Raw genomic sequence first — 26,951 nt, forward strand, 5'->3', positions numbered from 1 at the left:
TTCTTCTCACTACAGCAGCTGTTAAACAAACCCCAAACTCACAAAAACACAATAGTTTATTGCTTTGGCTTCATATTCTTATTCTTGTTACATATCAACAGCGTCTTTTTCACAAAGAAGAGCATCAGAACAAACTTTGGCAACACAAACAGATTTTAACATTTTTTTAACAACACTAGCTGTGCATCAGTGAGTGTGCAGGCAGGAGGTTGACGCTAGATTTGTAAGCTTGTGCATGCTCGTAGCTGTCCGTACACAAATCATAACATGAAGGCACTTTTACAAACACACACCGCTACCGTTACTGTTGTTTTAAGGCTTTTCAAATGTTCTGCAAAGCTTGAAAAAATACTGACGTTCTGCAACATTTAAAATGCACAGTTCAAAGTTAGACCGTAAATGTGCACATTTAGGGTTGAAAGGTGTAGAAGTACAGGATTATTCACATGAAGACAAAACAGTAAAAAACTGCATATAGATTCTAACATTGTACAGTAGAGTGAAGTACCAGTGCTGAGACATTTAAAGCAGCTCAACGTCATCATCAAAACTGTTAATATTAAGGGTCTGAGGTTAAAAGCATCTGTCCTGCTCTCAGCACATTCACCTTAAAAGGGATAGTGTGTGACTTTTCAATATATATTTTTAAATCTTTTTCTTGTGCCATGTGCTAAAATGACCCTTTACAGGATTAATGGAATGTCACTCGGCCCCCCCACCGCCCTCTGTGGCCAGAATACCACACTTGCAACTTCAGAGTGCCGGTTGGGACTGAGTAAAGGTGGAGCTGGCACGGCAGCGCTACGGTCTGCTTCCAGCACTTTCCTTTTAGATCATAAACACAGCTGATTTGTTTGATTTAGCGGTGAATTGCTCCGGTAGAAACTAAGGAAAGCTGAGGAGACATTTCAGCTGTTAGATTAAGGTGTTAAAAAGACAAACACGCAGTGAGGAGATAATTTTCACTTTTGGGTTTACTAAATGGACACTAGGGGGTGCTAGAAGCAAGCCAGAACTGCCCAGTCTCCCTTTCAGTCAGAATCAAACTGAAAATGACCAGAATCTGTCTCAGGGTCTAATTCAAGAATGCTTTAAACGTTTATTTTGATTTCTTTGATAATACTTCATCATGTGCCTTGCCATCAACAGGCAGCACTGATTACAGAAAATGGTGTCTTTTTCTGAGAAGGGTCCCTCTGTTTCTACTCCTGCGGTCACATTTCAAAGTGCCGGTAGATGCTCTCCACGTAGCTCAGGACCCTCTGCCAGTCAGGTCCACCCACTCTCAGCATCTCATCTACTGTCTGAACAAAAATTTTAAGCCTAATTTAAAAACCAAAACACAAGCAAAACCTGCATTTTATGTGTTTACAGAGCTACGACTCTTACCAGAGAGGGTGAAATCCCTACAGCCTGTCCTGTTTTAAACGCCAGACTGAGATTCTCCTTCTGTGTAGAACATTAACAAGTCAAAAAGCATGAATTTCTTGTCCACGAAAGGAGGAACGTGCACGCTTCCTACCTTGTTCTCTGGGTTAAGGGCGCTATACTGGATGTGAGAGGGGAGGTAGGTGTGGTAGACGGCACAGAAGGCAAGGCCGTCCGCCCAGCTGCTGCTGAAGTTGGTGATGTCAATGCCCTGCATGGAGTGGAACAGATTCAGACTTTAACAGATGCATCCACATGCACCGGTTCAGCGTTCATGAGTTCACCTCGTAGCCTTGCGTTCGGTTCTGACACCAGCGGAGCAGCGAGTTTCTCTTGGAGCCTCCATGGCGACGCAGCAGCAGACTAAAACCATCCTGGGACCTGAAGGCAACACAAAGATGAGGATTTATGATCTAAGACACGCATTCACCGGTACACTCAGTAGAGAGCTTCTTGCAGAATAACTGAAGTTTAACAGGATGCGGTGCTTACATAAGTCTCAGTGACAGCTATGTATGTTTATCTGGACTCACTTGGTGGGTGGCATCTGACTCAGCGCTGAGTTGTACTTGTTTAAAGACTCTTCACGTTTACCTGCAAAGGTAGCAACACTTTTAGGAGTCTTCAATAAATCATTGGCTAATTTATCAGATATATCAGATTTGTATCACTCAAAAAAAGTGTCACGTTCAGCCTACAACAGAATCATAGAATAAATATTATAAAGAAAATTATTATTAATAATTATTAATGTGGTTAATAATTAATCCCTCGAGTCTGAAGGGTTTAGGAGCGGAGCATCTGCTGACACGAACGTCTTCAAATCAGCATTGATTTATTTTAGTCCAACAAAACAAGCTTAGATCAGACAGGATGACGTCATTTTCCGAAAACAACAAGCAACATATGAATTGATTTCTTGCTCTTCTGTTAATATTTAACCCCACACATTTGGACCTTTAGTACAAAGAAATGTGAACTTTTTCTGCGTGAAGGTGCTGCATTAGTGCAGCTCAGATTATGATTTAAGAAAACGATAAATGTTGAAGATTAAAAAGACTGAGTAATTATGAGGAAGCTAATAAAAATGCGGAAGATCAAAACAGCAAAATGAGAAACTAAAGCGGGTAAATGGCTACCTTGGTGAAAAATGGTTTAATTTAAGACTTTAACTCCTGTTGACTTGTTTTTTCTCTTGCATTCTTGATTGTTTACTGTGTGAAGTGCCTTGAGACGACTCTTGTTGGGATTATATAAATAAACTTGAATTGAATTGATTCTGACCTGCATCACTGAATGACCTGCTGTCTTGCCAATCCAGACTTCTCCGTCCTTTAAGCGGTCCGGAATTCTAAAAAAAAAAAAAAAACAAGGAAAAATGAGCATCCTAGAGGATAATGAAGGACCTCCCTCAGAAGATCACCTTATGTGTAGGACCCAGAGTTGAGCTGGACTGGGACGTTCCGTTCTGCACGGTGAGGGACTCTGAGGAGGCGGGTAATCTGGACAGGCTTCTGCAGCACAGTGGAGACAGACATTGTGTAACTGGCTGTTTTTATTAGGGACACTTGTCTCATTCGTCTACAGCTGGAAGTTGGACTGCTATCCTTAGGTGGCCCCGAGAAGCTCTGTGGTTTTAAGACACCGCAAGCACATTCCTCGCCAAAATTGGTGATCGTAATTCACCCGTGCATGCAAGACACGAAAAAGACAAAAGGGCTTTTGTTTTGAAAAGATCATCAACACTGGAATCCTAACAGCTGTAAAAATAAAGTTTTATTTTGTGCATTTCGGAAAGAGCGCTGAGTGAATGTCATTCTCACCTTGACCTCTCTGTAGACACCGTCCTCCGTGTTTCATCAGCTCCATTTCTGTCCTCACTGCTCAGATTTCTCAGGTATCGCTGAGTCACACCTTTACAGTCTGTCCTTGCGTCCTCGTTAGCATGTTTCATCCCTTCATTCAGATTTTTACTTTCCAATCCCCTCCCTCTGCCTCTGCCAGACTTTTTGGACTCCCCATTGGGCTTCTCTGGTTCCTGGGCCTCAGCAAGAGCAGCCAGTCTTTGTCTGGTGTCCTGCAGCTCCCCCTGCAGGCTGACCAGCTGCATTTCAGCCTCTTTTTTCGTCTGATGGGCAGACGCCAGTTCCCGCTCAACATCTTTGTTGGCCTTTCTAAGCGCCGCAAGCTCCTCCTCTGCCTCAGCCCTCAGGCGGTCTGCCACTGATACCGCCACCTGGAGGTCAGCCTGGAACTGCAGCCACTCCCCACGCTCCGTCTGGAAGAAAATAACAGGTGTGTTTTTGTTTTTAAATCAAGGCCAACTAGAGGTGGGCGTGCCTTTTGTTAGAACAACTGAGAACAAAGCTGGGCCATTTCTGTCAGGACTGATTTAGATGTGACACACTCTGAGCCTGCTCACTTTAGCGTTATGAAAGTAAATAAAGACAAATATGTGATTACTTGACAATCATTTCTAAATTTGCTCCGCTTTAATATAAGTTAGCGATTTGCACCAAATGTATGTTAAAGGGATACTAAGGAGTTTTGGCTTGCTTTTAGCACCCCCTAGTGTTTGTTAGTAAACTACAAAATGACAAACTGGGGACCAGAAAAAATATTTTGAGATAACCTTTTAAAGATTTGTCTCGCTTTGTTAAAATAAAACGTGTTAAAAATGGCATTTCTTTTATTTAGCTGCCCAAAAACCTCCATTTTGTAAGGAAGCACACAAATACAAATGTATTAAAAAGCTGCCTCATTACTCGTGTTTCTGATTGTTTACCTCCTCAGCACACAACTCTATTGAGCGATGCACCTTCCCACAAAAGGGCATGCAAATGTCCGCAGGTATGCTCTTTTCAGTACAAAACCTGCAACTCTGAAGTTGCAAGTGCAATATTCTGGCCACAGGGGGCAGTGGGGTCTGAGTGACATTTCATTAACCCTGTAAAGGGTCATTTTAGCACATACTCCTTAAAGAAAATTGTTTAAAATCATGAAAAAGTTTCAAAGTATCCCTTTAACCGCAGGTTGTGGTGAAACGTTACCATTACTAGCAACTGTTAGCATACGGCAGCTAACGATACCATGTGGCCTCCTGCTAGCATGAATAGAACTCCATTATTTAGTTGAAAATGAATCCAAGTTGTGATAATAAAGTGATGTATGACTTGGATATTTCCCACCAACTAATTCAATAGAAACAAGCAGGCGGAACTGTCATGTTATTTTCTTTATGTGGTATTACTGATTTAATTGTCATGCTTTAATCTGCTAAATGCTAATAGAACATTTAGATATGTAGTTGAAAAAGCCCAAAGACACGTCTACACATGAAAAAAGGCTAGTGACCCACGACCACAAAGGGCTTTTGTTTGTAATTTGAGAAAACAGAAAGTAAAGCTGAAGAAAAATCTGCAGAACTTTAGTAAAACCTTAAAGACATTTGGGCTGAATGGAGATGCAGTTGGTAGCACAACACATTCTCACACCCTAAGCGTCGGAAACAAACGCTTGGTCAGCCACCCTCCACGTCCGACCCCAGACGCCAAAAGCGCCCTTTTTCGTTACTTTTGTGCGAAAAGGGGTTTTTCCCTTTTGTAACTGCAGATCCCAATGCAGCGTAAAACTGACGTGATGAGATATCCGCTGATGCGGCACCGAACCAGCTCGTTTAACCGCACCTAAACCTTAACGTTTCACTATTTATAACCTTCCCCTCTCCCACATCCTAACCTTAACCCTCTTGCTACCTAAAACGTTACTCTCACTGTGATCAAGCGTTTGTTCCCCATGCATTCTGACAGTCAGAGTCTGACTGTGAATTTTCGTATTTGCCGCCCAAGGGGAACGTTAGAACATACCATCTGGCGAGGGGGAGGTTACACATACCCTCTACTTTTAACCTCCACCGTGGTAGTTGAAACCTCCCCCTCGCGTTGGCTCGGTCCAAACTCGACCAATCACGAGGCGGCTCCCGCCGTTCACTTCATAGAGCCGGCTTTTAGAGCGATCGACACATCACTAACGTGTTCGCTAGCAAGATGGTTAAGGTTAGGATAGGGGTGAGGGGAAGGTTAAATAAGAGGATAAGGTTAAGGTGAGGTACACTGAGCTTGTTTGGTGCCCTGGCTGCGGACATCCCATCGCGTCAGTGTAACGCTGCATTGAGATCTGCAGTCAAATAAGGGAAAAACCCCTTTTCGCACATAAGTAACGAAAAAGGGCACTTTTGGCGTCAGGGGTCTGACGTGGAGGGTGGCTGACCGAGCGTTTGTTTTTGACGCGCTGGGAGTTAGAATGTGTTGGGTAGCACTGCTGCCTCGCAGCAAAATGGTTGCAAGTTCAAATCCTGGATGCATGTTCTTCCCATGCATGAGTGAGTTTCTTTTGAGTCCTCCGGTTTCTTCCAACAGACCAAAAACAGGCAAAATGTGAATAACTTTGGGTAAAAGCATCTGCTAAGTGAATAAACAAAAACCAAACATAAAAAAATGCTTTAATTTAAGTTCGAGTTGGAAAAGTCTAACTAAACCACGTTTGTCCTTTTCAGACATCCTTCCTTCGACTGGAGTCAGATCTTTCCCTTTGTTGATCTCGTTACAGAAACTTTGTCGGTATGATGGCTCCTGTTAGGAAAACGTAAAAAACTAATTCTGTTATAAATGATTTGTTTGATTAAATGCACCAGATCTAAAACGCTTAAACTACAGAGTTTATCCTGCATGTGAAAAACACAGTTATGTGTAAATTTCACTGGACTAAATTAGATTTTGACTTTAAAATTTACAAAATTCAACATTTATATGGGGATATCAAATTAATCCCATACAAAACCCTTTTCCCAAGACGTTTGCATAAAGAAAGATTAAAAAAAGCTATTTTGGGAGCCAAACCAAGATTATATTGTGAAACCGTCCCTTTGGCTTTAGTCCAACCAGCGAGCAGCGCAGCTGTACGAGAGTCTCACGCTGAAACAGACTCGGTTTTGTTTTGCTTTGGGGATGAACGGAAAACGTTTTCGTCTTCCATTATTTCACAACTCAGACGCACAAACATCACACCAACAGATCAAAGGAGGAAATCTAAAGCAGCAAGGCTGAGAGGTAAACGATAACAGACCATTGTGAAATTTTAGACAACTTAAACAAAAAGGCGCAGAGGAAATCGAACCGCCGTGGTCTAAATCACACACAGGCAGCTGAATCAGAACGCTGAGGAGCAGGAGGGAAGGTTGGTAATTAGATGAAGAATGGATGGAGAGGAGGAGGAGGAGGAGGAGGAGGAGGTGACCGGTGACTTCAGACCGCAGCTGGACCCGATTACTCTGGCTGTATGCTTGCACTCACAAAGACGCATACATAATATCATATTCCTTTCCTCTCTCCCACACAAATGCCTCCTCAACATCAAACCACGCCGTTAAACACACTCAGCCCGGCAGCGGAGCGTTTCCCGTTTGTGTGTTCTAGGAAACAAAACCCATTTGGTCCTGGAGGATCTCATCTGTGCAGAGTGGTGCTTATCTGGATGTGGACGCACCAACTGGAGCATGTCTGGTTTTAGGAAAACAGGAAGGGGTGCTCCTCTTTCTAGCTGAGATAAAAGTGTGGATCTACACACAGACTCCCTCGGTCCCTGAAGGCCTGACCCCGCGTTCCGGCTGCAGGACCAGATGAGGTGTTCAGGCACAAGCACACAAATCCTGGACTGTACTCTAGATGCACATTTCTGAAGTCCCGACAGTTCCTGGGAAAGATCCAGGACACTTACAGATTGTGAGTCCCACCCATCTGTCCCGAGTTCACCTCCACACCCAGTCTTTCTAATGCATACTTGGGGAAACATCCTGATTCTGTAATGGCTCCTTAGTCTCATTTTCCCGAGCTTGTGGTGTGTGCTCGGAGAGTATCTGAATACCCCTGCACCTACTAGATATCTCACTCCAACCGGGGCAGCCACACACATTTACAAATCAAACAGCTTCCCCACAAAAACCTTGGCGAAAATGCAAACTGCATATCTTAATGTCTACAGCTGGATTCACAAGGAACCAGCACAGCAGATACACCTCACCCCCCTGACACCGGGCCTGCTTGTAGGGGCAGTCTAGCGAGGAGAAGATTAGAGAAGCTGGAGATGGGTTCTGAAAGTATCCAGCAGCATTCACCTGGAACTGATTCCAAAGCATGGCTTTGAGATGGGCTGGAGGGGTCGGGAAATCTCAGCAGCCCCCTCCAACAACCCCCCAAGGTGCTTTACAACTGAAGACCCGATGCACACAGTCAGATGCACAGGGAAAGTGTTATGACTGATGGATGAAAAGAGGAAAAGAAGGATAAAATCAACAGAAGAGTCTAGCTGCCATAGGAAGAATTTTGGGTACTTCGGTTAAACGTGAAAACCGTTAAGAACAACAGGCAAGGATGAAAGGGAGGTGCAAACATTCTAATATGTATTCTAGTTTTGAAATTGGCTTTAAAAAAATAACAAAAACATTGTAATTAAAGAGCAAGTCACCCCCTACAATAAACTTACCCCCAAATTCCACTACCTCCGCTCCGCTCCGGTCCGCCCCCGCCTTCCGCAGCCGCTCGCTTCCGAACTCAATTTTTACTGCTACCCGCTCTACAACGGCTCCGCTCCGGTGCGGAGACCTGAGGTGGGCAAACAAGCATGCGCGGGATTTTCGAGATCTTGCGATACAGTCCGAGCAATAAACGCTTAAGTTAGATCCAAACACCCGTTGTGTGGGAGAAGCATCGAAATGAACTGTTTAACCTGCCCATCATTTGTGTTGAGAGATCAGCAGTGTTTGGATCAACAAAGTGTGACTACTTTGATAGTAGAAACTGTATTTATGGCTTACTTTTGTGCATTTAAACTTCAGCCACCACTGATAGTTGTTAAAAGTTGTTAAACCTGTGCATATGAAACAAAAAACGCCTTTTGTTTATCGATTTATTGTGAAAACGGAACTTGTGCTTGCTCCTTTTCCTGTTGGGCGGTTGTGATTTCTGTCCATTTACTGCGGAGGTGTTTCGGCGTCCGGACGCCGGAACAGAGGGCGGCGCACGGTGCCACACTGCCGGAGCACGGCCGCAGTAGTGGAATTGCTCTGATTGACTACAACGGGACCGATTTTGCTCCGGCGTTCGTGTCGGAGCGGAGCGTAGGTAGTGGAATTTGGGGGTTACTCCACTCCCACTTCATGTGTTAACCCTCTGGAGGCAGGCGTTGCAGAGTTGCAACGTTAAAACCTCCCTACCTGGTTACTCCACACACGTGTTTCATGAGCATTTTTTAACTCAGAAGTACCCCTGAAGGACTTAGTTGTTCGTCCTTTTATCAAAACTTATTTTGAGCCTGAGAGTTTAAAATGCCACAAATGCTGTTGTCTGGCAGACCGAGAGGGCGGAGCCACTAACAAATACACACAAACAGGCATTATGACATCATAATGTACCAGCTACCATCATTGTGTACCTCTTAGCCAGTGTTGGGAATGTTACTTTTAAAAATTAGTTATAGTTACTAATTACTTTGTCAAAAAAGTAACTCAATTACTTACCGAGTTACGAGATTATAAAAGCAACTAATTATTAAGAAAAATAACTACTTAGTTACTTTTTTCATTAAAGAAAGCAAGAAAAATGGGTTCCCCTCTTAATTAAACTACTATAAATGACTACAGTAGTGAAATATAAATGATTAATGACTGGAACATAATAAATGTATGTACAAATGTTTTTTATAAACCTGAATAATTTAAATAAATAAGCACTTAACAGGAGGAGCTACTAACAGGAACATTACACTTATCTAGACTAATAAAAGGTCACGGTGTGATATTTAACAAGACCCCAATCAGCTAAAATTAAAAATTGCAAATAGAAACACCTGTAAAGGTTCCCGAGCCTTTAAATGGTCTCTCAGTCTAGTTAAATTACAGAAATAAATGTAAATTTGCACAGTATTTTAATTTTTCCAGCTTCACATAATTATGTGTTTTAGTAGCATTTCTGTTGCTGCTAATCTAGTAACGGTTAAATAAATAAATAAAATCCTTTAAAATGACACTAGAAGAGGCACACGCCTGATGGAGGACTTACATTTACTAACTTGGGTCAGACCCAACCACAGAAGAGCTGAAGCTGGGTGGTAAACACACACAGGTATTCTAATAACACCTGAGCACCATGACGTCTGAGACTGATGCATCAGTGTTACAGCGGGACTAAAGACATGATCAGAAACAGGTTACAGCTGGATGATCTAGGAAGGTAGAAGATCAGGACGTCTGAGCGGTGAACAGGTGAGCGGACCTTCGGGACGTCCCGCTGTCCCGCTAAGAAGAGCACGGCTGCAGATCCACACCTGCAGCCGTAGACATCACATCTTCCTCGTTCTTCACGGGCCGTGATGCGCTTGGATGAAAACATCTGCCTCTTTAGCTCCTGATCAGCTGATGACAGCTTCAACGCACCGCGCTGCTTAACGCACGCATTTCCTTATCAGTAACAGAAACGACGTTTTGATCAAAGAAGACGGTAATTAATTAGTTTGCTCGTTAGTGAAAAAACTTGTTTTAGTAACGCGGTTATTTTAAACGGCGTTATTCCCATCACTGATCTGAAGAAGAAGAAAATATCATTTCTATAGCGCCTCTCAAGATAAAAATCACGAGGCGCTTCACAAAAACAAAAAATGTAAAAATATAAAAAAGAATTTAGAAAATGGTTAAAAAAAATTCTAAATGAGCAAAAAATAGACAATTGTGATTTAAAAAAATGTAAAGAAAGAGAGAGAGAGTGAATAGGAAAGAGGGAAATCAGTGGATCCTGAGGAAGGTGGAATAGGTGGGGAGAGCAGAATAAAGAGAGAGTGGTGAAGAAGGTCATACAAAAACCAGCTTGAACAAGTGAGTCTTCAGCTGCTTTTTAAAGGAGACCACTGAGTCCACCGATCTCAGGCTCAGGGAAAGAGAGTTCTGGGGAGAGACTCTGTTGTGTCTATTGACCCTTTGCACCGACGTCACCTAATCACGTGCGTCCACCATGCTGGACGGCAAAAGCATGTAAACAGTGAGCGACACGATTACTAAACAAAAGGAAAAGTAGAGCCTGAAATTGTTTTTGCGATCAAAACAAAAACAAAACTCCTCCAGCATTCCTTCAACTAGTTCATGCCCAGTTCAGTTATCAGAAGAAGTAGCGCATCTAGGGGCTCATAGAGAGCGGTATGTTAACTAGCTTACCAACGTTAGCTTACGTTCTCTCTGCAGCTGTTCTCCGATGTAAACATGTTGCTGACTTTGCCTAAATTCACCCCTCTGGATTTATAACTTTATGTTATAAACAGCGTTTGACTTTACACCAAAGCTGATTTTTAAAAAGTCCGGATCCCTACCAGCTTCTGTTGCTGGTGCTGTTACCGGGTTCAGCTGCTGCTCTCACACCGGAACGAGAAGATCTCTGAACGCCGACGCTCATATAAATAAATAACGTCATTTTAACACACGTAGTCATACATCGGAGCTTTAATATTGTTAATAATTATCTGGCTTTACACTACAGTGGACGGAACGCAGCCTCCGTGGTGAAATATCCATCCATCAGGATTATCAATAACTAGTATAAACACATCACATTTATCCCTGTCCCTATCTTCCTCGTGAAATAAATGAACGTTAATCTTACCCGGTAAAAACATGTTCGATGCAATTCTGAGGGCTGCTGGTCCGCTTGGTTGATCGCTGCAGTTCGTCTCCGTCCTCAGTCTCCATCAAAGTTATTAAAAAGAAAAAACGAGTTGAGTTTACGTCCTTGTCTGTTAGTGCAGCCGACCACGCAGCAAGCTAAAACCGTTTTACTGTCAAATCAACTAAATAAAAGGATAAAAGGCTACAAACTGGCTTGTTTTGACTACCTTCACTGGAGTTTCTACGGGTGTAAACGGTCTTTTTGCCGTCCATCATGGCGAAGGGGGCGGTCACATGAGTGGCGTGACGTCACGTGCAAAGGGTCAATAGCAGGCAGTGACTGAGACAGTGAGAACACTGAGGGCCTCCGCCCACCCGCCGGTCATCATCGTGTTTGTAAGTGCGTTACCGACGCCTCTCTCTCCCTGGCTGCAGCTGAAGTGTGGCGGTCAGAAAGCCTCACACTGTTGCTCAACGTTCGACAAGCACATAGTAACGCACAGCCTTCCATCCCCAGTAACGGTAACGGCGTTGTAACAGTGGGAAAAGTAATTAATTAGATTATTCCATTACCCAAAAAAGAACTCCGTTAGTAACGCCGTTATTTTAAACAGCATTATTCCCATCGCTGCTCTTAGCCAATGGAGGTACTATTTTCCGAGGCTCTCGGCCAGGTCGTGTTTGTAAATGAGAACTTGTTCTCAAACATTTCACCTGGTTAAATAAGGAAGAGGAAAAGAGAAGAGGTGGCAGATTTAAATTCAAATGTAGAGCAGTTTTTACCTGACGACGGCGCAACACCGGAAATTTTTGACAGAATATTTAAATTTTAACTAAGATGCACTAAAGTGCAAATTATTGACTGCACGTGTCTACAGAACGGTTGGACACTCATTTAAATAGGTTATTAGCAACAACAACCAAAAAAAACGTAGTTTTGGGGTGACTTGCTTTTTAAAAGTTTTTTCAAAATAATTTTTCTGCATTATGTAAACTCTCATTTTGTACTGCTTTCTAAATGACGTGAACTTTGACCTTTCCAAACTCATAAATGTCTTGTAGCGGTGTTTTAAAAAGACAATGTAAGTGAAGGTGGAAGAACAAGGGCAAAACACACCGCTACTATTTGATACAAGATATGCGGAATGTGCCGTCGCTATGGCAACTCAACTCTGTCTCCTTTCCCAGCCTGGGCGGGACTGCAGGAAGGCCGCTGACGCATCCAGGGTCACTACAACCCTCCAACCCTCAATGCCCCCCCCCCCAATCCACACTGATGTGACATGCAGTGCTTTATTGTGGCTGCAGGGACTGAAGTAGGGATAGTCCCAACCCACCTAGTGGACACTTATGTTGTGTTGTCTGAAGTCTGTTGCACATCTGTCTGTCTGAGGTGTTTATTTGCAGAGCAAAGCTGCCCTCCTGGTGGGAAGGTAACTCTGAAGTAGGGATGAGTACCGAATTCGGTACTTTTTAAGGTACCGACCGAATTCCATAGTACCGACCGAGCACCGATTCACGTCATTTCAAACGGTGCCTCGTTTCGGTACCCGTCCTTCATAACAAGAACTTGCCAAGACAGTAGCGCATGCGCAAGAGCGTTATGTCGCCGGTCCCTGCAAGCTAGTTGTAAACAGAGCAGCATGGGTAGAAAGAACGCACGCTAAAACTTGGGTCCACTTCACTAAATGTGATGGGTAACTGGATGAAACCAGCGACAGACAATGATCTAAGTGAGAATCCTCATCTTAATCTGCTCCGGTAGGTAAATAAAATGTTTAAGATAACGTTACCTTGATATGTTACCTTCCGTTTCGCTAATGGTGCATTCGCTTTCTCCTCGGAACTCCGAATTTCCGACTAGATGAACATGAACGCGCTCTAAAGTTTGGCTTTACTTTACTAAATGCGACGGGTGATTGGGTGAAGGTAAAACCAGTGACAACGATCTAAGTGTGAGGCATCATCGTTTTAATCTGCTCCAGCAGCTAAATAAACTGTTAAAGATAACGTTAGCTTGATATGTTAGCTTCCATTGCCACCGTTGTTATCAGCTAATGGTGCGTTCGCTTTCTCCTCGGAAATTCTAACTTCCCAGTAGGAAAAATCAAATGAAAAAGGACGGCAAAAGGAATGAAGATACACAGTATATTTAGTTCACAGTAAAGATGTTTGCTTCAGTTTAATTATCAGCTTATAAAACTACAAGGACAATGCTAAAATACAAACAGTTGTATGTTATTTATCGTGATATTTATCAAATATGGTTATATATTGAGAAAAATATATATTTAATTATAAAAGAGAATTAAAATAATAAACACTCAAAAGTATCGAAAATTGGTACCGTTAAGTACCGGTATCGACTCGTAGGTACCGGGAATTAGTACCGGATCGATTCATATGTCAAAGGTACCCATCCCTACTCTGAAGTGCCGTTTTTTTCCCTCCACCTGAACCAATCCTCATATAACCCTCTCATCTCTATTAAGGTAGCGCGACTCAGGGTTGCGAATGACCACAGTCACCAATTCTTGCCATGTGTCTTGCCCATGTATGTCTGATCTCTGAATTGTGTGTACTGAAACTCTTAATTTCCCTCTGGGATTAATAAAGTATGATTGATTGATAAAATGGGCCTCTATTATTGACTCTCTGAGAGAGCAACCTGGCCTGTGATGCAGAATCCACTGGCATTTTTAAGAAAGTTCTATTTACAGCTATAGAAATTTCTTTTAAAAAAACATTTTTACATGCATTTATACGTTTGGACAAACGTGCTTCCATTCAGCTTTTCTCTGCTTTTACAGCAGTCAACTTTTTCCTCGTGTAACTGATGACTGCAAGTCTGAATGTTGGATTTTATCCCAAACAGAACCATCTTTGGGCCTTTATTCTGGCTGTCAAGCATGATAAAACTCTCGTAAGTTATAATAAAACTGTTCAAATCTCCCAATCAACGACCTGAGTTGGAAACTGCTGCCTCCTTAAAAATGTGAACTCTGGGTATGTTTGGCGTAACGCAATCAGCTAACGTATGTAATAAAAGCTGCGCTTTGAGGACAAAGCCTGAAGGTGATCACAGTTTGTATTTGTCAAGAAATGAAATCTAGTATAAAGTCTAGTGCATTTTAGGAGCATCACTTATCCTGAAGTGATGCTCCTAACCCTGCAACCACAAGATTCTCCGGAAAGCAATGTGTTTCCCAGTCATGGCAAACGTTATGAGGTAATAGTTGGGAGTTCTTCAGCTAAAGGAGGGGCAGCTGATTCCCTGACGGGAACAAAAAGGCAAAGCGAGGAGAAAAAAGGGATTTATCTGCACTCAACTCCCACTACCTCACATCGCAGCACAGAACAAAACAGGTTTTGTGTCCCAGACAACCCAATGTGAACACCCTCCCCTTCTACACAGGACTCCCGGGAAGGCTGAGCAGACTTGGTTCAGAACGCTGATATTGCTCTGCTGAGGGACCGTGTAAACACAAAAGTTGAATTGCTTCGTTTCCACGACACGGCCCCCTCAACGAGCTGAACCGCAGTCTGTCTGAGGTGAGCTGACCTGAGCGAGGCTCTTATTTCTAAACTCCCATTCAAAGAAGGAACGTTTACACGGAACATAAAAAGCTGAGAATAGCAGGAAACAGAATCCATGTTTGTTAAACGCATTGAAGGCTTTCAGATGAAAACAAAAGGAGGACAAATGGAAGAGGGGAAAGGAAAGAGAGATGTGGGTGAGGGAGGGACGAGGGTCAGATCCAGCTGTTAGAGATCCAGAGGAAGCTCAGACCCTCTGGCTACAATCCTCACAAGGGAGGGTCAGGAACTGGAACGACAGGAAATTACCAAAGAATACCTCCGTATCCATAAAAAGGTGGAGAGCTGAGGCAACTGGGCTGGTTGGTGAAAAGCCGATTTTAGGAGAAAATCTGACTTTGAAGTAGAATATCTCAAGTGGTACCCAGATAACATCTAGACTGTCTGACACGAGATCATCTCTGAGATTTTAGTTCTGTTTTGAGCTTCGCCGGAGAATCAAAGGGCAGAAAGGAGCGTAATCAGGAAGACTGCTGCTTCCAGAAGAGGCGGAGCGAGGCCAATTCCACGGTTTATCGTGATATGGGAGCTTGGGTGGCAGAATGTGAGTGTTGGTGTAATCTCCGGGCTGAAAGGTCACGCCTGACCAGTTGATGATTTACACAAATGATTATTTTAAGGACAACTGATAATAAAAACAACTAACTTTTCTCAGAAGCTTCTGAGCATGGATCATAACTGGAAACCCATCTCACCTGCAACGTGGTCTTCAAACTCTTTACTTCAGTCAGGAGATGCTTCAGAATTTCTAAAAAAGCAGAATAAAGCATGTCAGAGGACATCACGTGCTAGTGAACTGGACTATTCATGGATAAAAATAAGTCTTGCCTGACGTGTTGGTGATCCTGTCCTTACTGGCAGAAACACCCAGTATGGCCCTACACTCCTCCAAAAGCTCCACCAGTTCCTCACTTTGATGCTCTTTGTCTTCACTACCTGGCAGCGGAGACAAACGAAGAACTTCTTCCTTCAAACTCTGCTCCAAAGAGTTTCTGGAAGGTGGCGAACGACTCTTTATAGGAGTGACAACCACACTCTTTACTTGGGAGGCTGAGGTCTTCCCTGGAGAGGCTGGAGGACCCACGTTCCTCCAAGAAGGAGCTTCCCCTCGGCCTGCCACGGCATTAGCTGGCTTTTTGAACGCGGGGGTCTCACCAGAACCAGCTGGTGAGAAAACGGGTGTCACTGGTGGAGGTGGACTCCAGTCTGGAGGGGCGATAGGAGTGCTGGGAGACCTCTGTTGGGTTTTCTTCACACTGTTAGGGATGGCTAGTGCGGGACATGGGGATGGAGCTGGGACAGCACTGGAAGGTGGAAATGGAGGAACACTGGGAATGACGGCAACCACGTCGCTCTGTGGAGAAGTAGGTGGAGTGTGGAACGTGTCCGAATGGGGCCCTGGGAGAAAGGGAAGGTATGGAATGGTGAATTCTGGGTTGCTGGGGAGAAATGATTTTATTTTCCAATTTTGCAATGAAGTCATTGATCCTGGAATACCTGCAAATATACTTATACATATACATATATATATATATATATATATATATATATATATATATATAATTTACATCGTGGCAGTGGAGCAGACTGGGCCTTTCAAGGCCCCTTAAACAAAGTACTGGTACCCATCGAATTAGTGCAGCGTCATCAAACACTCAACAGTAAGGACAGATCACTCACTTGCATGATTATTTATATTTCTGAAAGCATTCTTTGTTTTTCACACCTTTCGAAAACGTTTTGCACAGTTCTGTACCTAACCCTAACCCTAACCCTTAAATTCAGAGTTCAAAAACAGATTCAGGTTCAGAAATGTTGCTGAAACTGACATTTTAGCATGAAAATAAGGCGCAACATGTCTAGATGTCAGCCACGAGAATCGGCCCCAAAAACTGGCAGCAGATACCGGTCATTGGCTAAACACTACCTCTACATATTGGCATCGATGTCGGTCAGAAACACGGGCTTCAAAAAGTTTTAGTTCTTGTCAAACGCACAACAAAAAATCGGCTTTGATAACTGGATTGCAGAGTAGATTCCACTAAAAGAGCCAGTTGTCGCGTTTCTGGTGTGTAGATGATCAGATCATGGCTCTCGCTGATCAGCGAAATGCCCAGGCCCTAACCCGGGAGACGAATGCTGTAATAGGGACATTCCTTTTGGACTCCTCATTCATTCTTTTGCTGCAAGACTCATTTTCCAAGTTAAGGAACACACACTTAAAACACGGAGGACTGATGTTTTATTATTGCAGCAGAACGCTGTCAATACGTTCCCCACGCTTGCACAAGAACACGAGTGATTTCCACTTTTTGGTTCAACATTCCTTTGCTCAGCTCAGCGAGACAATTCCTGCTTCACCAGCAACCACGGGGCTCCTTGGACGTCTTATTTTCCCTTGTTAGGACAAAAGCTGTTCTGCTACACGAGTTGGTGTTTCTGTCAGTGATGCAAGAACAAAAGTAGAACATTTGCAGTTAAGCACCACCTGCTGCAAGGACAGGATCCCTCAGAAAGAATGACAGGATTGTCTAAGAACGCTCCAGCGCCATCCCTGCTGTTTACCCTTAACGTGCTCCTCCAGCCATGCACGGGGGTGGCAGACTGGCTGAATAAGGGAGGATTTGAGTGTGTTTTCACCAAGGTCTCTGTGAGTGTGTGTCAGACGACATCGGGCCTCTGGTGATTAATCTGCTGCCCTTGCGCTAAGCTGAGGAATTCTGCCGATTCATCACAGCTGGCTCGGCGGGCCCAGAACGGATCACACGGGGGACGCGAGGAGAATGACCACCGCTTGTACAACACACAGACGGATAGCCAAGATTCCTGCAGCCACACACACACACACACACACACACACACACACACACACACACACACACACACACACACACACACACACACACACACACACACACACACACACACACTTGGTGTTTCTGCTCGCCTTTCTCTGCCTCCTTCTAGTTTCATGATCATTCCTCATCCACCCACTCTTTTTAGGGAATTTTGTGTGCTCGCTCTTCCCAAATCTCACTTCCTATCCTTGTTTTCCCTCATCCTGCTCTTTTGAGCAGACTTAAACTGTTCTTTAGGAGTTACCGAGAAAGAAAAACTAAAGATAAGCGCTAATACAAGCCACCAAAATAAAAAGAAAGTGAATGTAGGGCAGTGATTTGAGCATTTCCAGTCACTTACCTAGGGGTCCATGGTTGTCCTTGGTGGTGAAGTTGCCCATGCTGATGGGGCCCTGCACGTGGTTGTTGCACCAACGTGATAAATAACAGGTGACCTACACACACACGCACGCGCACACACACACACACACACACACACACACACACACACACACACACACACACACACACACACACACACACACACACACAGCCGCTCATTTGCCTGGCAGTAAAATCAGCATGTTTACATAATAAGAGACACGTGAAAAGCAGATAAACAACAGCTGATAAATGCGCAAAAACTCCGATGCGTCAATCCAAAAACAGGCGCATGGTGGTTGGTTAGAAACAGAAACTGATGTCAAAATAAAAGCTTAACATAAAAAATGAAGAAGTAACAAGCTTTACATGTTAAAACTCACAAATGTTCTCCGTAAAAAGGTGGAAACAAACCTTGAAAGCGGAAAAGTGTCTTCAGATGTTCGATCTCCTCCCCCTCCTCCCTCAGACGCACTGGCTCTCGGGGTTTCTTCAGTAATTTAGAGGAAACGCGGGAAAACAACCGCGGATCAAAAGGAATCCAAACACGTTCGTTTCTGGAAGCATCTTGATGTGAGAAGTTTACATCCACAAAGTAAACACCGAGCATGGATGGTTCGGCAGCACCGGGACCAGGCTGGCTCTGTCCACTGGAGGGCGCAGTTGGACTGTTCTGGGAAAAACGCTCCTGGATGTTCTGACCCGCCCTCACTTCTTTTTTTTTTTTTTTTTTTTACTGAAGACCTACCTACTGACCTACTGCGCCTCCAGCCTGACAGTCTATATTTCTGTACCAAAAAAGGTTTTCAGAATAAAAGCCTCCCACATAGATGCTAAGGAAATGCTGCTTCTTATTTAAAATAGAATGACATTTTCATTCAATTTATTTTCTATTTAAATAAGAAGCAGCATTTTTTTATCTTCACAATGATGTGAACTTGTTTTGCCTGCACGTGAAAAAGAATGAGGTGAAAGTAAAAATGTAAATTATGCTTTTAAGGAGATATTTCCAGATCTACATTTCCATTTTATGGCTGGAAACATAACTGATCACATTTTGAGTTTTGAATCCTTGAATCTTGATTTCTACATTTGAACTGATTTAAAACTTTAGGCCTGGTATTGAAAATTCACCCACTAAAAGCACGTGTCATTCTAAAACCTCACCACTTACAACAGATCTGCAGCCATCAGGGGCGGATTTAGCAATTTGGGGGCCCAAGGTGAACACAGACATGGGGCCCCTTACACTAAATTTTCGACAATCTTACCTTTAACTGGATTTGCGAAACTCTCCCCTCTTCTGACACGAGTTATTTTCACTTTTTATTAGTCCTCCTCTTTTTTCCTGTTTTTCTTTCCCTTTGAGTGCCTCCAATATTTGCTCTGCTTTCATCTCCCTGACAGTGCTCCTGTGCTTTAGCCTTAGTTATTTTTTTTCTATTTTCCATTTTGGTCTATGTTTTCCTCCCTTGAAACATTTTCCATTGTCTTTCTTTCTGCTTCCTTTTGATGTTTGCATCGAAAAACGATGTCACTTTCAAAAGTGAAAATAAAAGCTTTTATGAAGCATGCTGCTTCTTTCTCTTATTGGAGCCACTAGGATAACTCCATTTCATGCTAAATGTTTTGACTATCGCTTTGGGTTTGTTACGAACACCCCTGCCTCTCTTCTTTTTCTTATTTGTGGTCTTATGGCACTTGGCAACAAACCATTTGGTGCATTGCCGCCACCAACTGGATTGGAGTGGAATGACTACCAATCACTTCCTGATTGTGCATCGCCATCTTAATAACCCTCTTATGACCATAATTATAACAGGGCCGCCTGGTATTTTTTTAACCTTATGGCTGTAAAATTGTAATTAAAAGCGCAAAGTGTGTGTAACTCTCTCCTTTTTTCAGAACAACCTCAACTTTTAGTGTATGGTTTGTATTTAGAATGTATGTCTATTAAAGCCTTTAAAGCAAAAAACGGATTTGAATTGTTTACATTTATTACTGAACAGGAACTTCAAAATTACTGGGCAAACGATTTAAACTTTGAACTGAAATGCATCTATTCTTTAAAAAGTGTGAACCTTGGTATCTTTTTTTAGCAGTTTTAAGACCATTTATTTTTGTAAACTTTCAGACGTTTTTATTTGATGTGGTAGACCTTGAAGCAGTTTCTCTCCAGCTGCAGGCAGAGTCCTACACACCTCACACTGCCATGGGGTGCTTCTCTGGCACACCGTACACTGCTATACCAAAAACTTTTGTTTTAGCAAAAATAATTATTTATTGTAAAAAGATAAATAATGCTGGAATGAATCTGAATCTTACAATTAGCAAATAGTTGAGGGTTGTTCAAATAAAAAAATAAAATATAAAGACGGAACAATCATTCATATCCTGGTTCACCGGAGATCTGTCCTTCTTCATAGTCACTGTCTTCAGATGTAAGCCTTCTGGGACAGCTAACAGATCATGTTGATTTTCTTTGAGGCATTTCCATAATTTCATGCTGGTTTTTATGCCAATTAGCTTCCCCCTTCCGTTATCCGCTTTCACCGCGGCGCAGCGCTCCATTTAAATCAGGCTGTACAGCAGGATTTCCCCTCGTAGCGATATTTTCCCTAACTCTGATTGCTTCATGCTATAGATCGTTGGAAAGCTGCTTTTGTGTACTTTTAGGAACCGTTGGAATTATTTGAATCTGATCAGCCATTCAAACATTATTAAGCGAAGCATTTTGGATGACAAACTCAGCGCGTCTCTGAATCTGTGTTGTGATTCGTTGCGCTCAAGACAGGGAATCCCGGTGGCTACCGTAATGTATTGTATATACACGAAAAGCCCTATTTTTAATCTTTTCAGCACTTTTAGAATTTTGATGATATCTTGAACGATTCAGGAATTATGGTAATGAGAAGTGCGCATGTCCAATCCCGTCTGCGGCCACAGGTTGGTAATAAGAATATTGTGGCTTTAACAGAGGGGTGCCGGCGGTCAGGGCTAGGGGGCCCCCCAACACAAGGGGGCCCCAGGCAGCCGCCTACCTATGCCTAATGGTAAAACCGCCTCTGGCAGCCATGCATGAATCCTCTGAGCTCCAGATCTCTTAATTACACCAAAACAACATGCTTTGTAATTTAACTAAAAACATTTTTTTTGTTTGTACAAAAAAGTATAATAAAATCTCACAAATGTGTGCAAAGACATCTGGACTAAAATGCAGCAGAAGAATTGATTGTTTGCAACTTCCTTTTATTAATTATGACTTCTACAAACAAAACAAATCTCCTCAGTAGACGAGCGACTGGGTGAGCACTGACGATCGGCAAACTGATGGATGAAAATTGGGTTTAACCATCCTGTTTTTATTTATTTTTGTTTTTGTCCTCTCTGCAGAAGGGAGACAAGCTCTTCTCACTGATTGAGATCTATGGGTTTCCTCGGAGCCCGGCGCTCTCTCTGCTCCGCCGCTGTGTGACGAGAATCCATCAGAACCAGTCAGGTGCATTACACAGCCGTAAGCCCATAACCACATAGATTTCACAACCGCTGAGCACCAAGAAGGAAAGGGATAACACACCCAATCAATCTGGATTCAAGAACGTCTGAAACAAAGGATTTCTTGTATTTTTCCCTCACAGGCTCATTATATAACAGTTAACAGGTGTAGGTCCTTGCTCTGGAGGAAGGTGACGCATCGTTTAGCATCTGATGCCAGTTGGAACCATCAGCCCCCCTCAGCTGAGTGGATTAGGGCTGTTTTGCTGGTGACCTGCTGCGCTGGTGTCCTGGAGAGCCTCTAAAAGCTTGCCACTTCTCCAATTTGGCAGACAGAGCTGGCTCTTCGGTGTGAAGACATTACAAGGTCTGGCTGACTCGAACTGATGAAACAGTCAATTTTTCTTCAACACACTATCAGATCTGGAAACGTCCTCCCAGTGTTTGCTTTATGCCACAGGCATCTGTGCCACAACTCCACACACACTAAGTAAAGCAGCGTAATCCTGTGGAACCAGTAAGGCACGGCGCTCGCTCTCAACCACGCTCAGCGTCTCGCCAAATCTCAGGTCCCATTATTTCCCTCCTCACCTGTTTGGTGTTAGGAGAAAACACCAAACACACCACAGAGAGAGCCGTCGGTGACTCTGAGAAGGCTGGTGGACACTGCAGGGGGAACGGCACATTGGTCTGGATGCATAGGAAGTGTCTGCTTCCCACAGGTCCTTGAATCTGTCAAACCAGATTAGTTTGTGTGTGCACTTGTGCGTGTGTGTGTGCGCGCGTGCATGTGTGTTCAGGATTGATCTGCACCGGGGTTAATTCCCTCAGGACACAAGCTTATCCCGGAGGAATTACCGACCTTCACTGACTACCTGCCACACATGGTTCACATGACTTGTGTTCACACATCCCGTCTACAATTCAATTCAAAAATACTTTATTAATCCCAGAGGGAAATTGATTGCTGTAGTAGCTCAGAATAATAATAATAATCAAGTCATCAAAGAGTTGTTTTATATTACAATGGCTGTTGGCAGGAAGGATCTCCAGTAGCGGTCAGTGTGGCAGCCAAACTGAAGAAGCCTCTGACTGAAGACACTCTTCCGTTATCGGACAGTCTTGTGAAGAGAATGCTCAGGGTTGTCCATCATTTTCTTGATTCTCTGGAGAATCCTTCTTTGCATTATCTCCTCCAGTGGTTCCACACTCGTCCCCAGAACAGAACCAGCCTTTTTATTAGGCTGTTGAGCCTTTTCAGGTCCCTGCTTCTGATGCTGCTATCCCAACAGACGATGGCTGAAGAGATTACACTCTCAACAGCAGACTTGTAGAAGATCTGCAGCATCTTGCTACAGACATTGAAGGACCTAAGTGTCCTCAAGAAGTGCAGTCTGCTGTGTCCCTTCTTGTAAACGGCTTCGCTGTTCTTTCTCCAGTCCAGTCTGTTGTCCAGGTGAACTCCAAGGTATTTGCATTCCTCAACCACCTCCACTTCTTCTCCCATGATGGAAACGGTGTTTGACTCCACCCTGTTTCTTCTGAAGTCTAAAATCATCTCCTTTGTTTTGTTCACGTTCAAGGTCAGATGATTGTTTCCACACCATGCCACAAAGCGCTCCACCAGCTCTCTGTACTCAGCTTCCTGTCCATCTCTGATACACCCGACAACTGCAGAGTCATCTGAGGATTTCTGTAGATGACAGGTCTCTGATTTGTACTGGAAGTCTGAGGTGTACAGGGTAAAAAGGAATGGTGAGAGTACAGTGCAGAGTACAAAGCCCCCCTGATGGATTTCAGAGGAAACCAGATGTAGTTATTGAACTTTTACTGGTGGATTTCCTGTCTTTGTGAAGGCCACCAACCATCTGAGCCAAGAGCAGCGCTTCGTCTCTCGAGGAAACCCAAAATTTATTCAAATTATCTTGACGAAGCCCAGAGAATCGACACCCTTTGGAAGGTTCCTGCATCAGTAACGTACTCACCCAGTCGTCGTCGCTGCTCAACGCCTCATCAGTGATTTTAAAACTGTTAGTGAACACAGAATTATTCAGTATTCTATGTCTTGCCGCAGGTGAAGTCGTGCATCTACACTTTCCTCGTCTTTAGAGAGCACGTGGGCCACATTATTGCAACGGGCCGGCACAGCTACCATCCCAGACGTGTGGAAGTCTAGTTACAGGAACTCAACCTACAAGGCAAATTAATCTATGTTTAATATTTAATAACGAGCCGTTTTAAGGGAATCTCTGGCCAACGAAGGATGGAGGTGGGATCTCCTGGTAGGCAGCGGCTCTGCGGGTCACATCCAGCACAGGAGTCCGCTGCGCCGCCGTGCCAACCAGGTGCATCACGCGGGTGGAGGGCCTGTGGTGGAGGGCCAGCTGCCTGGAGCTGTAGCCGCACATCCCGATGCCCACAGCCCCCAGGAGCACAGCCACGCCAGGCATGGTCCTCTCCGCTGGAGGCGTCAGAGGCATGTTGTGGTAGGCCTGGGTCTGGTGGGAGAGAGAAGTCTGCATCAGTGTGCTTCCCCTCCAACCCCAAAAGGATAAAACATCCATTTAGTTTTTCATTTACTAAGCTGCCACGCACCTCTTTGGACAAACATTATAAAAAACTCATCAGTCTCACAACATGGGCAATTTCCTTCAGACAATTATGAAGCGCAAAGTGGAGCGAGTAATGGGAACTCTGTTTTCTGATGGAGCCGTGTCACAGGCAGTTAAGAAGCAATTCCTGTGACTCATTCACCAACTTCTCATTCCTACCTACAAAACAACGGACCGTCACAGGTTGGGCTTCCTCGTTTGTGATGGATACAATAAAAAAAACCCTCAGCAGCTAAAACGCTAAAATAAAAGCTACCCTGCAATTACGAGCACCGCAGCCTGGAGATATTTCCTCATTATGGTGATGCTCTGCGATTCATCATCCTGTCACAACAGAATTAGTTTAGATAATGGACTGGGGGGTGCATTATGACAACATGATGGCTGGTTCCTGTTGGTAAAACTCACCTGCAGCAGCCTGATGTAGCCAGGAGTCAGTCTCGGGAGTCTGAAAAACATTTTGGAGCTTTGCACGGCGGTCCTCTTTGATGTAGGACAGCGCTGAAGGCCGGAAAACGCTCGACTCTTTCCCCGAAGCTCCTCTTCCCAGACTCCCAGGACAGGGTCCCCACTGGCAGACGGTCTGCCCCGGTTTGTGTGCCGACTCTCTGACCTAACGCTCCGACTGGCCCTTATACTGTCTCATGTTTACATAATAGGACGGCTGCAGGAGGTGAGACTAAGAGGATTACCGGGGGCTGGCACACACGAGCAAACATGACAGAGTAAACAGAAGAAAGACTCCAGGCTATTTTGTCCAAAATACACAAAAAACAAACTTTAAAGTTATGTTTGTGCAGAAAAGTAGAAAACAGTGTCAGAAATGTGTTACTTAGGTCTGATCAGCCTCAAGTGTGAAACAGCGACTCTCTTTCAACTTGCTGTTAGTTTATTCTGTTGACATCCATAGAACAGCCTCTGCTGCTATTTTATTTATTATTTATTCTCTATTTAACCAGGAATGCCCCACTGAGATTAAAACCTTCTTTTTTATGGGGAGTCCTGGCCAAGAGGCAGCAAAACTTTCAGCTTTAATATTACTCTTGGCCTCGGGGTCCTCAGCTCCGAGGCTCACAACGAGGTAGCGTTGCTGAGCGGATCGTGAGGAAGAGTGAAGTTCTCTCCACTGTGACAGAAGCCAACGTTCACCCTCTCACCATCGCTGCTAATAGGACCAAACTCTTCCTCCTGAATCATGCGCCCATGACTAATCGCCAACTCTGACAATAATGCTGCAAAGTCATTATCCGCCTGGATCTCATAATGTCAGCCGGGTTTTGGAGCGTATCGCAGCGAAGGTGAGGAAATCACATCCGAATGACTGCAGGGCAAAAACATAAAACGTGGAAACGTGATGATTACGGTTCGTTAACGAGACGTTTGACTCAAACCACCAACAATCGTCTCAAAACCAGAAATCTGGATGTTTTAAGGAACTTTGTTGTTCATTCTAAGAAGGTTTTTCAATAACGGTCCCTTTATTAACATCACTTAGTGCATTATTAAGCATTAATAAACAAAGGTTCCCTTTATTAACGTTCCAGTATTGTTAACTATTAAGTGTCTTTAAGGTTAGGACAAAGGGCCAGGAAGGGGGAGGGGGTGTCTGCTTATTAATGCATTACATAATATGTTTAAGCAGTTATTAAGTAGTTTATTAAGGCTTAATAATGCACTAAGTATAAAGGGACGCTATAGTGTTACCAATACTTTTTATTTGTTGGAGAAAATAATTAGAAAATTAAACACACTAAAAACAAAATTACAAAATGAAGTAAAATTAAAAAAAACAATGACTTTAATTATAAAATTTGCAAAATGTCAAATAAAACTAAATAAAATGAAGTAGAACAAAAAAATGTAATGAAGCAAAAGTCAAGAAAAAATAAAAGTAAAGCTAAATGACACTTAATAAAATAAAAGTAAAACTTAAAATGAATAAAAATGGCTAAAATAATGGGAGTTAAAAAACAGTTAAAAACAAAACATGAAGAAAAAGTCAACAAATTGGAAAGAAATTATTAAATAAAATTAAATAAATTGAAACTCATGTTTTAATTGGAACTCTAAAACTGCATGCATTCATTTTATTGTAACTTGTTAAATCAAAACCTGGAATTCTCATTTCCTACATTTTATAGACAATAGCACAATAGAAAACTTTACGGAAATTATATATAAATTGCCTGCGTCAACAAGATCGCAAGCAGATGATCTAGTGATGAATTTTAATTTAAAATGGGAAAATATAATGAATTAAGTTGCACCCTTTCAAACTAGACGCATAAAACAACACAAACCCCCATGGAGGAAAGGGCTCGAAATCAGAGCCTTAAGGAGGAAATGTCGGCAGGCAGAACGACGGTGGAGGAAATCTAAACTTCAAATTCATTATGATAATTACAGGGACCAACTCTATGAGTACAACGAAGAAACGAAAAGAAGCAGAATTGACTTCTTTTCTAAAATTATTAATGAAAATATTAACAATAGTAAAGTCCTTTTTACTACAGTCAATAATATTATTAATCCTCCTTCTGGTCTTCCTGCCGAGATGTTACCTTTAGCAAAATGTGAGGAATTTGCATCTTACTTTAACTATAAAATTGTGAACATTAGACGGAATATTTCCAGATCCAATTATGACCTCATACAACAGCACTCCAGTACCGCACTCTGGTCATTTTGAGTTTTTAAATGGTAAAGCACTAGATATCCTGATTAAACAACTAAAATTGTCCACTTGCTGCCTGGATCCTATTCCAACAATCTTTTTAAAAACATTTTCCCCTGTGTGAAATCTGATGTTTTGGAAATCATTAATTTGTCACTTCAATCAGGAATGTTTCCCAGCGCGCTAAAAATAGCCGTCATTAAACCCTTGTTAAAAAAAGAGTG

The 26,951-nt window shown here is 43.1% G+C and overlaps 2 protein-coding genes across 2 annotated transcripts; both read right to left on the reverse strand.

Moving 5' to 3' along the window:
- Positions 1-38: 38 nt before the first annotated feature.
- On the reverse strand, positions 39-18,618 carry si:ch211-195o20.7 (cytospin-A). The gene is made up of 12 exons (XM_015970341.3): positions 18,361-18,618; positions 17,927-18,020; positions 15,557-16,126; positions 15,424-15,476; positions 3,252-3,706; positions 2,852-2,942; positions 2,713-2,779; positions 1,962-2,022; positions 1,713-1,809; positions 1,523-1,639; positions 1,390-1,449; positions 39-1,304 (listed from the first exon to the last, which is right to left on the reverse strand). The coding sequence occupies exons 2-12, from the start codon at positions 17,964-17,966 to the stop codon at positions 1,215-1,217; spliced, it is 1,701 nt and encodes a 566-aa protein (XP_015825827.3). The 5' UTR covers positions 17,967-18,020; positions 18,361-18,618; the 3' UTR covers positions 39-1,214.
- Positions 18,619-23,620: 5,002 nt separating this feature from the next.
- On the reverse strand, positions 23,621-25,250 carry LOC139063867 (uncharacterized). Its single transcript, XM_070546784.1, has 5 exons — positions 25,203-25,250; positions 25,024-25,143; positions 24,672-24,732; positions 24,462-24,604; positions 23,621-23,939 (listed from the first exon to the last, which is right to left on the reverse strand). The coding sequence occupies exons 1-5, from the start codon at positions 25,248-25,250 to the stop codon at positions 23,679-23,681; spliced, it is 633 nt and encodes a 210-aa protein (XP_070402885.1). The 3' UTR covers positions 23,621-23,678.
- Between the last annotated feature and the right edge of the window lie 1,701 nt (positions 25,251-26,951).

This window comes from Nothobranchius furzeri, chromosome 18 (genome assembly GCF_043380555.1).
Source record: "Nothobranchius furzeri strain GRZ-AD chromosome 18, NfurGRZ-RIMD1, whole genome shotgun sequence".
Taxonomy (NCBI): Eukaryota; Metazoa; Chordata; class Actinopteri; order Cyprinodontiformes; family Nothobranchiidae; genus Nothobranchius; species Nothobranchius furzeri.